The sequence below is a fragment of the Acartia tonsa genome, chromosome 11 (genome assembly GCF_053477335.1).
Source record: "Acartia tonsa isolate MP-2025a chromosome 11, ASM5347733v1, whole genome shotgun sequence".
Taxonomy (NCBI): Eukaryota; Metazoa; Arthropoda; class Copepoda; order Calanoida; family Acartiidae; genus Acartia; species Acartia tonsa.
Window position 1 is genome coordinate 30,981,883 of NC_137270.1, and position 13,329 is coordinate 30,995,211.

Sequence of the window (13,329 nt, forward strand, 5' to 3'; positions counted from 1 at the left end):
AAAACAGCTGCCTCCACAGGATTCATGGAGCAGATCGCCTCTTTTGGACCAATGAGAGGCACTACCACAGGCTCTAACATGTGATATTTCTTGTGTCGATCAACTAAACATAGCTTGACCGTCGGGAGACATTTAACTTCACCATCAGCTAGAGAAATTCTTGCTGAACGTCCAGTAAAAGGTAACTGAAGTTTATTAACAAGTGACTGGGTTACCATTGAGGTAGTTAAACCAGTATCCCACATGGCGTTCACTGGGACCTTCTGGCGATTAACATCAACGACGTCTAATTGTTGTAACATTAACATTAGGTTCGCCTCAGGGGAAGTATGTACTTCATAGACGGCGGCAGCCATATCAACACTCTCATGGAGTAAGTTGTTATGGGCCTGACCACAATTGTCCACTTTGCAACCGCCTATTACATCTGCCTTCGGGCAATCCACAGATTTATGCCCTTTCTGCAAACAAAGCCAACAGCATCCAGCACTCTCCACAATACTCTTCCTGTCTGGCACTGACAGGTCATGAAATTTTGGGCACTTATAAAGTAAGTGCATATCATCACAGCCATTAACAAAACATGACTGCTTCATCTTAGATTTACCAGGTTTACCTACGGCGGCAGCTGCTGTTGCAGGATTACCCTTCTTCTTAGAGGGGGTGTCCATATCAGTTGAACACCTCATTAAAATAGCGCCCCTCTGCTCCTCGATAATCTGCATCAACTTTGGCAGATTTGGGACATCCATCGAGCCCAATGCTAAATTAAGCTTATCTTGAAAATCTCGGGGCAACTTCTTGGATAACATCTCCAGAAGTATCACGGTCAACCACTGGCTTGTGGTAACCTCATCATCTTCATCATCTTTAGTCAGCTGCTCCAGCTGGCTAACTGCACCACCAAACTCTGCTAACACAGTCACAATCTGGTTGGAGTCCGACGGTTTAGACTTCTTCTCCCATTGGTTGAAAAGGCAGAGCATCTGACGTGTCTTGGATTTGAAACGCGCGTCAAGGTAGGCCCACTGAGATTCATGCGATTGAATCTGAATTAACTGGAGTCTCAGCTCTTTATTTTTACAGACCTTTTCACTGCTCAACAATAACTGTAAATACGACGGGTCCTGTCCTACAGTAAGCTTTTTAAAATTGTCTTTGAAGCTTACGTAGGCTGCTTCCTGGCCGTCGAAGGAGGGAAGTAAACGTTCGTCGACACGATTCATATATCCTGGCGTGAACATAGAACCAGTGACGAACTGTGGTGTGCCAAACGGTGACACAAATGGCGATGCTGTCGAGGCACCCGCCGTCGTCGTGGGTGGCTTCATAGGTTCAAGCTTAACCTCAGCCAATTGTTTCATCAAAGCAGACAAAGTGTTTATAATTGAATCAGGCAAGGGAAAATATGGCCCTTTAATAACTTTCACAATCTTCAAACATCGATCATAAAGTTCAGCCTGATGGTTGGGCAAATTATCACCAACTACATCAACAACACTTTGAATGTCACTAAGCTCTTCTATAGCATCAAGAGCATCCTTCAAAGCACTATAGTCTTTTTGCACAGTAACTATATCAGAATAAATGTCACTAAACTCATCAAGCTCTTGGATTCTCAACCCAAGCTTGCTAAAACCGCCCATGATGCTGTCGAACGTTTCGAACTTGTCGTGGACAAGGATTGACTCCTTAGTGAGATGTCTAACATTAAGTTCTGAAGTATCACTGACCAACTTCATCACTCTACTTAGCTCACTGGTTAGGGCATCAACGGCTGGACGCAGCCGCTTACTCAATTGTTCACCTTTATTCTTTTTAGGACCCATGATTGTCACTAAAGTTAACTGTACTGATTACGACTATAATAATGTGTGTTAAGGTATCACAACCAACACATTCACAAAACTCCACAGATTCTTCTTAGCTGCATCTGTTCTGTCTTGTTTTCATTGTTTCGGAACGCAATGCCTAGCCGTTCTCGAAATCTTATCTCCAAGCCCTCCGAATGACCAACATAGTGAAGTTTACGAATGTGTATTTATTACCATGAAAACAGTGAGTCTAAAACAAAAATATAAGAATTAAATACATAAAATTAATGGTTATTATTTTTGTAACATCGAGGTTGCGTGATTTCAATTTAATAAAAATATGAATTTTCTAAAAAACTTTAAATTGGCACGAAACATATTAAATCGCATCAGAAATTGATAATTTTAGATTAAAATGATCAATAATATAAAAGTAAATATTCGTATGTCAAAACTTAGCAGTTAAATGGTCTATTTGTTGAAAAATTAATGATTTAAATTTCTTCATAAAATTGTACCATTCTATGCTTATTTTCAAGAATTAAAAGATAAATTCTTACCACATATGATGTCAAACTAAGCAGGAAGGCTTATTTGAGATATTCCACACATCAGAGCGCATGTATATTCAAGCAATACATTATTTTCATTCACGTAGCTCCTCACGTGGGACTAATCAAAGGAAAAGTGCGCGCCTCTTTTGTTCGTTTACAAGCCACGCGCCGCGCAGAGATAGTTAGGAATGCCGCGTAACACACTCATTCTCTAGGAAATTTGGTGTAAGGAAAAGGGATTAATGGGTTCGAACTTGCCAGGGAATACAAGAAATACATACCGAAACATACTTCCTTTATACCTTTTTAAACCCATTAAAAAAAGCTTGGACGTCTTTGTTTTTCTTAATTAGTTTTTTTCTCCATTTTAAAATAATTCCAGAATTTCTCATTCCCCACGACTAACATTGAGGAATCACTGACCAAAGTCCTTTAAGAAAAAGTTGGATTTATATGTGTTTTAGTAAAAATAAGATGAATATTTTTACATTACTGCCAAAAAATAAAAATATAACAAAAAAAATCGAAAAAGTCTCTCAAAAAAGACTTGTGACTTCATAAAAATGAGTGATTATCCATTTCTTTTTTAGGGGGTTTCTTTCCCACTTTTCCCCTCATTTTTATGCCGTCACATTGAGCGACTTTCTAAAAATGAAATAATGCAACATTTTTTTATTATATATTTTTGCTAACTTGCAACAACTGTTTATATGGAGAAATAATTATTTTCATTTTCAAAAATTTTGGATGGTTAAACTTGCTATGAAAAGGGTTAAATTTTGATATTTTAGTAAATAATTTACCTTTTATACTTGGATATTAATTGTTTAAATATCTTTAGAATCTAATTAAGAAAGTTGCGGTCCATTAAAAGGAGGAGGATCGCTTGACAATCATAGTTTCCATTTTCCTTAAGTGGTAAAAAATCCAAATTGTTAGTAATAGCCCTTGTCGTAGACAATGCATAATTATACCATGAAGCTCTTTAAAAAAAATGACGTCATACAATACAAATGACCAATACACAGACTGAATTACTCATGGCAGGCCAGTGTACTTTAATTGACCAGAGTTTATAGGCACTATAAAAAGCTTCTTTTACCATAAATGGATATTTATTCATATTTTTTTTCTTTCAGGGATGAAAAAAGAAAAGAAAAATCGACGAAAGAAAAGGAGAAAGAAACTGAAGAAGGTAAAAATAATTTCAATTCTTGTGTAAAAAATCATCTGTTGTTTTGAGTCTTATTTTCTCTGATCCCAAGTGGAAATTGTGGGGTAAACTTTACCCCAAACTTACAAAATGCAAAGTTTAATGACATACATATTATTTTCATTTTTAAATTCCCAATATATTTTTATTAGCGCCAGCTATTCTATATCTAAGGTCGGTCCTCCGTTCGTAACAAAAATTCTCAGAGGCTATAAAAGACAAGGGTCTGATTTTTTTTCTGTGTAGATACACCTAATTTAGATTTAATTTTAAACATTGGTAGCCAGACAGCTCCTTGACCGCTATTTAATATACTAGCGGCTTCGTTCTAGCCTCTAGGGGCTTTTTTCTGAAGGTTCAGAGGAGAATTTTAAAAATTTTGTTTACATTTTTTAAAGATATTTTCTGTGTTTTATAACATTTTATAACTCTTTATATCATTTTATATCTCTTTATAACATTTTATAACTTTTTATATTTATTCATATTGATTTATATTATTTAAAACCTTTGAATTTTTCTTTGTTTTATTGTTTTTTAAATTTCTTTGCCATTAGCCTTTTTGGGGCTTTGCCCCTACCTACAGGAGAAGGAAGTTTTCACAATATTTTTGAATTTGATAAAACAAAGTTTAAAAGAAGAAAAGAAATTTAAAAGAGAAGAAAAATAATTAAAAATATAAAGAAAATATAAAAAAGTATAATAAAAATGTAAAAATTTATAAAAATATATAAAAACATAAAAAAAACATTAAAATTAGAAAAAAAATATGAAATTTTTTTTTTGAGGGGGGTGAATTTTCATTTTTAAAGGGGGTTGGGGGTGTCCCACGCCCCAAGAAAATAGCTTAAAACCACCACAGGACCAATAGGTATATACCCTGAAGAGTAGAATCCAATCGGTTCAGTGGTTACCGAGATCTTAAGCTTCAGACGGACGGACGGACAGATGGACGGACGGACGGACGGACGGACAGACAGACATCATTCTACTTTGTATTATAGATTGTATTTCTTTAACATTTTTCAGCTTCTATCTATAATATCAACCAAAACTTTTTTTTATAGACTTCCAAGTTTGCGGAATTGTTTTACTATTTTAAAAAGCTACCTCACAGATCTATTTTTTCAATGAAATGTGTTTTTATTTTGTTATTTACCCCGTTTAAAATTTTCAACTTGACACAATGCAATGGTACAAAAATTTGATTATAATAATCGGATGTGAAATTTTTTTTTCAGTAACACACCTATACCATAAGTAATGTGTGTCTAATGTCCATATTTCCATAGTTCTCTCTTTTAGTATTGTTTTCTTTATTTCTCTTTATCTCTCTGACATTTTTCTCTTTCTCAATTTCCAACTTTCCCTCTGACCTTTCCTTCCTTACAAAATATTGTGAATTTTAATGCTGCGCTTGTGCTACATATGAACTGAACAAAATAAGCATTTCAAAAATAAGATAATTCGTATCTTTTTACCCTAATCATATAAAATATTAAAAATAATATATTTTTTATTATTATTATTTAAATATCATCTTAGTTTTAAACAGAAATTATATACTTTTTCAACCAGGATTAATTTTTGTATAAATATAAATTAACGCATTTTAAACTTTATCAAAGTATTTAACAATTTTACAAACAACTATTCTTTTACCTAATTTTTTTCATCATTTAATAAAAGTCCTTAGTCTTAGATCTCTTAAACGGCTAGACCGATATGTTTTTTCTTTGCAGTGAAGCTTCTGATAGGTTTATGTGAAGGTTAATAACTATTTTCACCATCCAATGAGAAATCGTCCCTTGAAAACCCCCCCCCCCCAAACTAAGGTTTTTTTCTTTAAAACTAAAATGAAAAGTTGCAGGTCAACTCCCCCCCCCCTTTAAGTGCCCCTGTAGGATTCTAGGTTATGAAGTAAAAAAATTTAAACTATTTTTTTTATTCAGAGCTGATCAAAGTGTTTGACGGCTACAACTCCCTGCGGAAACGGCTGTTTCGAACCATCACTGTGAACAAATACTGCACTAAAGAGGAGTTACTAGCTGCGGCTATGAAAGCATTTGTTGTTTCACAGGTATTATACTTATATAAAAGTCACAGGATGTCAATGTGTCTTTATGTAACGAAGGATCTCGCTATCCGCTCAACCGATATGGTTCTACTTTTCAGAGTCGCTTCTCATAGGCCCGGGAAGATTTATAACTATTTTGGGGGAGGGGACCACCATCCTCCCAAGAACTAATTAACCACTAGAAACAATTGCACCCCTCTATTTTTCTTTTTCTTTCTGAATCAAAAATTAAAAGTGTGTGTGTGTGGGGGGGGGGGGGAGGTTGGTCGTTTCCCAACCCCAAAAGTTTGTTTTCAATTATTATTATTTCCCAACCCCAAAAGTTTGTTTTCTATTATTATATCCTTTAATTTTTAGGATAATAAAATTGTTTTAACTACGAGATTTATATGGAGATTAATATCAATAAGTTTTGATTTTTTTCCCTATCAAGACAAATAGATATCTTATCATCTTTCTAATTTTCAGGGGAAAAAAGTTTAGATTCTAGATTTATATATATGCAGATTAACATCAATAAGTGTGATTCTTCTGTCTATCTAGTCTACTAGATATCTAATTATCTATCTAATTTCAGGATAGTAAAAATTTCTATCTTCTGGATGTATATGCAGATTGTGATTCAGAAAGAGAAGTGGAAATTCAGGTTACATTTTTCAGAGTATTTTTAAAAGCGAAGCTTTTCTATAATTAGGGTCGGTCCGTCCGTCCGTCCGTAACGCATAGCTTTTTTCATTAATTTAGGCATGTTAGAATTGTCCTATCGATTTCAAATTTTACATGGTGATTCCTTTAGTAATTTGGTACGATTTAGAAAGCGTAGCAACTCTATAATCATTACCAAAATGTCCGTACGTCCATTTTAAACATATTGATTTTTTTACTTTTTTAACAACAAATTTTTATGTGAACTAATCATCTGATTGGTCTGATTTTTGGTATATTGATTCTTGGGACAACAAAGTATAATGTAATAAGCGAAGCAACTCTATAATTAAGTCCTAAAAATGTAAGTATGTCCATAAACATTATCCTGAATCAATCAGTTTTTTAACAAATTTACTCACAATTTTGCTTTGACCCTTATGAATTTATATTTTGATTATTCAGTTCTGACACTATTTAAGTGTTAATGTCCGTTTATCCTACCGTTTCAGTGCTTCGCTTTTATGGATGTTTTCATCCTTGTTTTAAAGTTAAATAAGGTAGGAAATAACCTAACCGTATGAAACTTACAATATCAAGTGTGTTTTATAACGCAAATAAAAATTTAAAATCTTAAGGGACGTCCAAATTTTAAAGGGGGTAATGAAAAGTATTTATTTAACTTTTAGGGGGGGGGGGGGGTTAGCACTCCCCCACCATTGGACGTCTATGTATCCTATGTTATAATAACAAATTTATATTCAATGGTATTGCATTCGGAAAGGTACACAAATAAAAAAAACCTTTTTGGGAACATTACAATGCCACCATATATTTTAAATAACAAAGACGACATTGTTCTTAGGACCCATATCCAGTGCAGTCACTGGTCAGAAAGGAGGGAAGACGACCCGCCATTCTTCTGGGACTCAGAGATTCTGAAAATGATTCTGGAATTATTAAGGTAAGACATCTATTAAAAGTCTAAATTTGACTCTAGATTACTCATCATATATATATATGGGTTACAATGGTTAATTTTGTACACTTTTATGTATTGATCTCATTCAAATAATTTTAAGGTTTGGGCTCGCAAACTTCAAGTAGGACAGACAAAGATTGTACTAACAGTAAATGCTTCCACAACTACTGAACAGGTAACTTTAGATTTACATTAAATTCATCTGAATCCATACATTTATTGGATTCAGTATCATTTAATATAATGTTAATTCATTTATTTATATTTTATATAATTACTTTTCCTATAAGTTATTTTTCATAACCTGTATAAAAAAAATAATAGGAAGTGTAATTACATGAAATGTAATTAATATGAAAAAAATGTAAATGAAATACTTATTATATGAAATGTAAATAAAAGATCGTAATTATGAAGAGATGAAATTATATGAAATGACAAGTCACCTTTTTGTTCAAAATAATCAATGTATTCTTCTATCTAATTAGGTCATCGACCAGGCATATTGACAGATATCATCTATCTAATTAGGTCATCGAACAAACATTGACAGATATTATTTAGCTAATTAGGTCATCAAACAAACATTGACAGATTTCATCTATTTAATTAGGTCATCTAACAAACATTGACAGATTTTGTCTATCTAATTAGGTCTTCAAACAAGCATTGGCGGATTTCATCTTTCTAATTAGGTCATCAAACAAACATAGGCAGATTTCATTTATCTAATTTGGTCATCGATTAGACATTGACAGATTTCATTTATTTAATTAGGTCATCGAACAAACATTGACAGATTTTATTTAGCTAATTAGGTCATCAAACAAACATTGACAGATCTAATTTATCTAATTAGGTCATCTAACAAACATTGACAGATAACATTTATCTAATTAGGTCGACAAACAAACAATGACAGATTTCATCTTTCTAATTAGGTCATCGATCAAACATTGACAGATTTCATCTATCTAATTAGGTCATCAAACAAACATAGGCAGATTTCATCTATCTAATTTGGTCATTGAACAGATATTGACAGATTTCATTTATTTAATTAGGTCATCGAACAAACATTGACAGATTTCATTTATCTAATTAGGTCATCGAACAAGCATTGACAGATTTCGGACTGGAAGATAATCCTGATTTATATGAACTAGTCAAAGTTACCCTGGATTGTGGTAGAGGTAGGTCAATTCTTATTATTGAGTAGCTTCGCTTTATATAATTCTCTCTTTGTCAGAAAAACATTTTGCCTCAAACAAAACCCAATTAGGCTGTTTCCTTCAAATTAGGGTTTGAGCACACTTTCCCTTACTTAGAAATTAAATGAAAGTGAAGTTTTGTATGTTAGGTTATTTGGGTACAGGTTAGCCCTATCTATAGGGTAAGAGCATTGTAGGTATAGGCCCTGCAGGGGTTAGGCATAAAGTGAAAACTATTCACCCCTTATTCTTGATTTTTAAAAAAAGGTGGGAGTTCTGTGCTCGTTAGGTATTTTGGGGGATAGCAGCACTAACATTTTTTTAAATATCATATATTTTCTTTGCATGGATAATATATTCTTGTTTTTTTTTACTTACTATATCTATTAACTACTTTGTATTATAGATAACATAGTCAAAGAAATTGATTTTGAATTTTAAAAAGGGTTAAATTTCTAAACCTTCCTCTCTCACTTATTAGAGAATTTTTGGAAAGATTCTCATCTATTGTCTTATTTTTTTAAAAGGATATATTTCTATCCATTTTTCGTTCTATCTTCGCTAGAATTATTACTAACATCCTTGTTGTTTTAGTAACGGAGACAGTTTTAAACAGAGAGGATATCCCGTGGGAGGTTTTGAAGAGGAGAGGATTTGAGTCTGTCAGGCTTATGGTAAGTTTAAAAGATAGGCATTTCATTATTTTATTGGCAGTCCGTCAGGCTTATGGTAGGTTTAATAGATTGGCAGTTTACAGATTTACTTTAGACATATTTAGACCATACTGACAGACAGACTTTAGGTGGAAGGTTTTGATAAGGAGAGGATTTGAGTCTGTCAGGCTTATGGTAAGATTAAATGATAGGCTGTTCATTATTTTATCGGCAGTCCGTGAGGCTTATGGTAAGTTTGGTAAATAGACAATTTGACAGATTTACAACAAACATATTTAGACCATACTAACAGACAGATCATGGATAGGAGGTTCTTAAGGGGAGAGAATATAAGTTTTTACGGTAAGATTAATATTTATATAGGCAGATAGACAGTTTGACAGATCTACTGTAGACATATTTAGACCATATTGACAGACAGACTTCAGGTGGAAGGTTTTGATAAGGAGTGGATTTGAGTCTGCCAGGCTTATGGTAAGTTTAAATGATAGGCAAATCATTACTTTGTGGGAAGTCTATCATGCTTATGGCAAGTTCAATAAATCTTGTATACTTTAATAAATTGTTTCTTCCAGCTGGCTAATGTAATGATAATCCCCCACTTATGACTTTATTATAGGACTATATTAGCTATCTAAATTTCCCTTCCACAAATACTAAATCCATTGCTGAACTTAACTTGATCATTAGGAGTTGACCCGCTTCTACCTGCAGCTGCTAGAGGACCCTCATGGACCTGATGTCGCGCTCTTTGTGGGAAACCTGCCACAAAATTTGTCACATAAAAACTATGAAACCATCCTGTTAGATTGTCTGGATCCTGGTAAGTTTTGTTTTTATTGTTGGGACTTAATAAAACTATGTTGCTTGTAAGTTTTCCGCCAATAAGAAATAATTATCACAAATAATTGTAGACTAACATGATTAAAAATTTTCTTATTTACGAATTTTTCAATGGTCATAAGCAAACGGCCAAACAACTTTCGTATATCAAATACTAGTTGCTTCGCCCCTTGACTCTTGCATAGAGTTGGGGGGAATAACATAAAATCATTCTGAAAAGTATATTTAATTTGGAGGACCATTTTCCAAGATCTTAAGCTACAGACACAAAAAACCTTACTAATTTTTATTATAAGTTGTGATAAGTTAGGAATCATATTATAGACAGCTTTCCGTGGATAATAAAGTAAATATTATAAGATTAAAACCAGTTTTATGGCCCTGAATTCCGAGTATTCGTAAAAAATTGTCTTTAATACGATGCTATACATGATTTTTCAGTATGGCTGAGAACTGGTTTTAATCCTGAGGATATTAATTGGCTTCAAAAACAAAAAAACAAAATTTATATTACAAACCTTGGTATATTTTTACCATTTTGATATGATTCTTTTATTTCATCAGAATCCAAGTTCAGCTCTCTGGGTCCTATCTATTACGAATATGGATCCATGGTTATAACTTTTGACAACAGCACCTCGGCCATAGCAGCATACGAACAGCTGCAGGGCAGAGTCTACGAAGATAAGAAGCTTATGGGTAAGTTAAAAAAAATTTCGCGGCATTAAGCGCAAATTCTACGTTTCCCGCCAAATCATCAACCATTTTTTTATGTCGTATTAAAAAGTCATATATTTTTTACCTTTTGCACCAGTTTGAATTTTTAATTACTTTTTCGTATTTGTATAAACACCTCTAAAACAATGGTCTTCAAAAAGTTTGTCTGTGTGTTATACTTTTAAAAATTTGTGAGTTTTCATAAGATTTTAAATTTTATCGGCTGAAAGTCAACTCTGGATATCTATCTATTTTAGTTATAATGTTGCCAACCCTGGATAATCCATCTATTTTAGTAATTATGTTGCCAACCCTTGATAATCCATCTATTTTAGTAATTATGTTGCCAACCCTTGATAATCCATCTATTTTAGTAATCATGTTGCCAACCCTTGATAATCCATCTATTTTAGTAATTATGTTGCAAACCCTTGATAATCCATCTATTTCTAGAAATAATGTTGCCAACCCTGGATAATCCATCTATTATAGTATAATTGTTGCCAACTCTGGATAATCCATCTATTTTAATAATGATGTTGCCAACCCTTGATAATCCACCTATTTTAGTAATCATGTTGCCAACCCTTGATAATCCTTCTATTTTGATAATCATGTTGCCAAACCTGGATAATCCATCTATTTTAGTTATAATGTTGCCAACCCTAGATAATCCATCTATTTCTAGTAATAATGTTGCCAACCCTGGATAATCCATCTATTTCTAGTAATAATGTTGTCAACCCTGCATAATCCATCTATTTCTAGTAATAATGTTGCCAACCCTGGATAATCCATCTATTTCTAGTAATAATGTTGCCAACCCTGGATAATCCATCTATTTCTAGTAATAATGTTGCCAACCCTGGAGCCAGAGATGATCCCCAGCAAGACTGTTCCTCTCCTTGTATTTGTCAATGTTAAATCTGGAGGGTGTCAGGTAGACTTATTATTATATCACACACTAGTGCCAATGCCCCCAGTGGCCTCTAGGGGCACTTGGGAACTTTAAATTTTAGTTATAAAAAATTTGGTGGATCGTTTTTACTAGAGGCGATTTCTCTGGTAAGGTTGGTGGTACCCTCCCCTAAATTTGTATAAAAACCTATGTATAGATTATTAAAAGATGTGTGGTTTTAGATAAATATAAACTGACAAAAAAACAGCCAGACAGACAGCCAACAGATAGAATGATAGATAGTAAAAAACAATTGATTTTATATCAGCGCATTTGACACATTTTAGACATTTAGAATTGTCTTTTCGACTTTAACAAAGCTTTTGATTTTAGGGTTTGCAATTAATTTCCAGTTTCCGAAAACTTTTGAATCCATATCAAGTATTTGATCTCTCTAATGGTGGCCCTCTCCCTGGGTAAGTATTCTGCACTGGCTAGCAGAGACAAAAGTTTTGTTGTTTGACAAATTGAAACCAAAAACAAGAACAATTAAGACAAATAGTTGCTGAGCTTGAACATATTACAAAATACTATCTAGGTAAAAGTCTTCCAAAAAGTAAATTGTAGGGAAGGAAATGGAAATAGGTGACGACAGTCGTTTTTAAAAATATAAAAATGAGCTTAACAAGATTAAACTAAATTAAACCAAGTGTTCAAAATTTTTATATCCTAATCATATTCCATGCTTCTAACTTACTTTACTTTTAGGTTGTATGTATTCAGAAAAATTGTCAAATATAGAATTTTAGTCTGCGGAGGGGATGGTACAATTGGGTAAGTGTTTCATAAAGATCTCTAAATTCATACTTAACTCTTCTGTCCGAATTTACTGATTTAGATAAAAATGCACATCTAATTTTCTAATGTATTTAGATAACCCTTGCATTGCCAATGTGGCATAAATTAGGATACAAATATGTGATCCTTCCTTTTTTTTTGATTACCAGATAGGGGAATTTAATTTCAAATTAAACTGGTACCTAAAATTTCTCTCATTCGTTGGCCTCAAAAACTTTTAAAACTTATGAATTGATTTTTTTTTAAAAATTAGATGGTTTAAACTAGCAGTTTTCAAACTTTTACCAATAGTTGAAATCTGAAGAAGGAGTAAATATGTTTATCAATTTAAATTAAATTAAATTCATTACGTTTCATAAATTTTATTGTAATACAAGTTTTTTCTCTAAATATTGCCGTTAGTTTGTTATTTCTTCACAACTTAAAAGCAAATTGTTTAGGTGGGTGTTACAATGCTTGGACAATGTTGGTCAAGACTCCCAATGTTCCAATCCTCCATGTGCTATTGTACCATTAGGAACAGGTAACAAATCTATCTATCTGTCTTAAATTTAGCATTCTAACTTTCATGCTACTAAAAATCTTTATTTTTTATTTGATTTAAATGATATACAATTACTTTTGCAATTTGCCATACTTTTGTCACGCAACTTTTTCTCTGTATCTAGGAAATGACCTTGCTCGTGTATTGAGATGGGGGTCAGGCTACTCTGGGGATGAGGATCCTCTCTCCCTCCTACGTGACGTCATAGAGGCCGAGGAAATCAGACTGGACAGGTGGACAGTAGTTTTCAGGTGATGTTAAATTAATCTCATTTTTTAGTAGCGAAGCTATTCTACAAT

The 13,329-nt window shown here is 33.2% G+C and overlaps 1 protein-coding gene across 3 annotated transcripts in view; it reads left to right on the plus strand.

Moving 5' to 3' along the window:
• The window catches only part of LOC145332346 (diacylglycerol kinase theta), a 43,237-nt gene that overhangs the window by 18,102 nt on the left and 11,806 nt on the right, over window positions 1-13,329 (plus strand). For all 3 annotated transcript variants that reach the window (XM_080177336.1, XM_080177337.1, XM_080177338.1), the window contains exons 15-28: window positions 3,508-3,563; window positions 5,534-5,661; window positions 6,236-6,304; window positions 7,169-7,267; window positions 7,386-7,460; window positions 8,391-8,478; window positions 9,091-9,170; window positions 9,861-9,993; window positions 10,578-10,712; window positions 11,579-11,670; window positions 12,022-12,104; window positions 12,397-12,462; window positions 12,927-13,009; window positions 13,155-13,281. In XM_080177336.1, coding sequence (XP_080033462.1) covers window positions 3,508-3,563; window positions 5,534-5,661; window positions 6,236-6,304; window positions 7,169-7,267; window positions 7,386-7,460; window positions 8,391-8,478; window positions 9,091-9,170; window positions 9,861-9,993; window positions 10,578-10,712; window positions 11,579-11,670; window positions 12,022-12,104; window positions 12,397-12,462; window positions 12,927-13,009; window positions 13,155-13,281 — 1,314 coding nt within the window. The remainder of the gene's footprint in view (window positions 1-3,507; window positions 3,564-5,533; window positions 5,662-6,235; window positions 6,305-7,168; window positions 7,268-7,385; window positions 7,461-8,390; window positions 8,479-9,090; window positions 9,171-9,860; window positions 9,994-10,577; window positions 10,713-11,578; window positions 11,671-12,021; window positions 12,105-12,396; window positions 12,463-12,926; window positions 13,010-13,154; window positions 13,282-13,329) is intronic.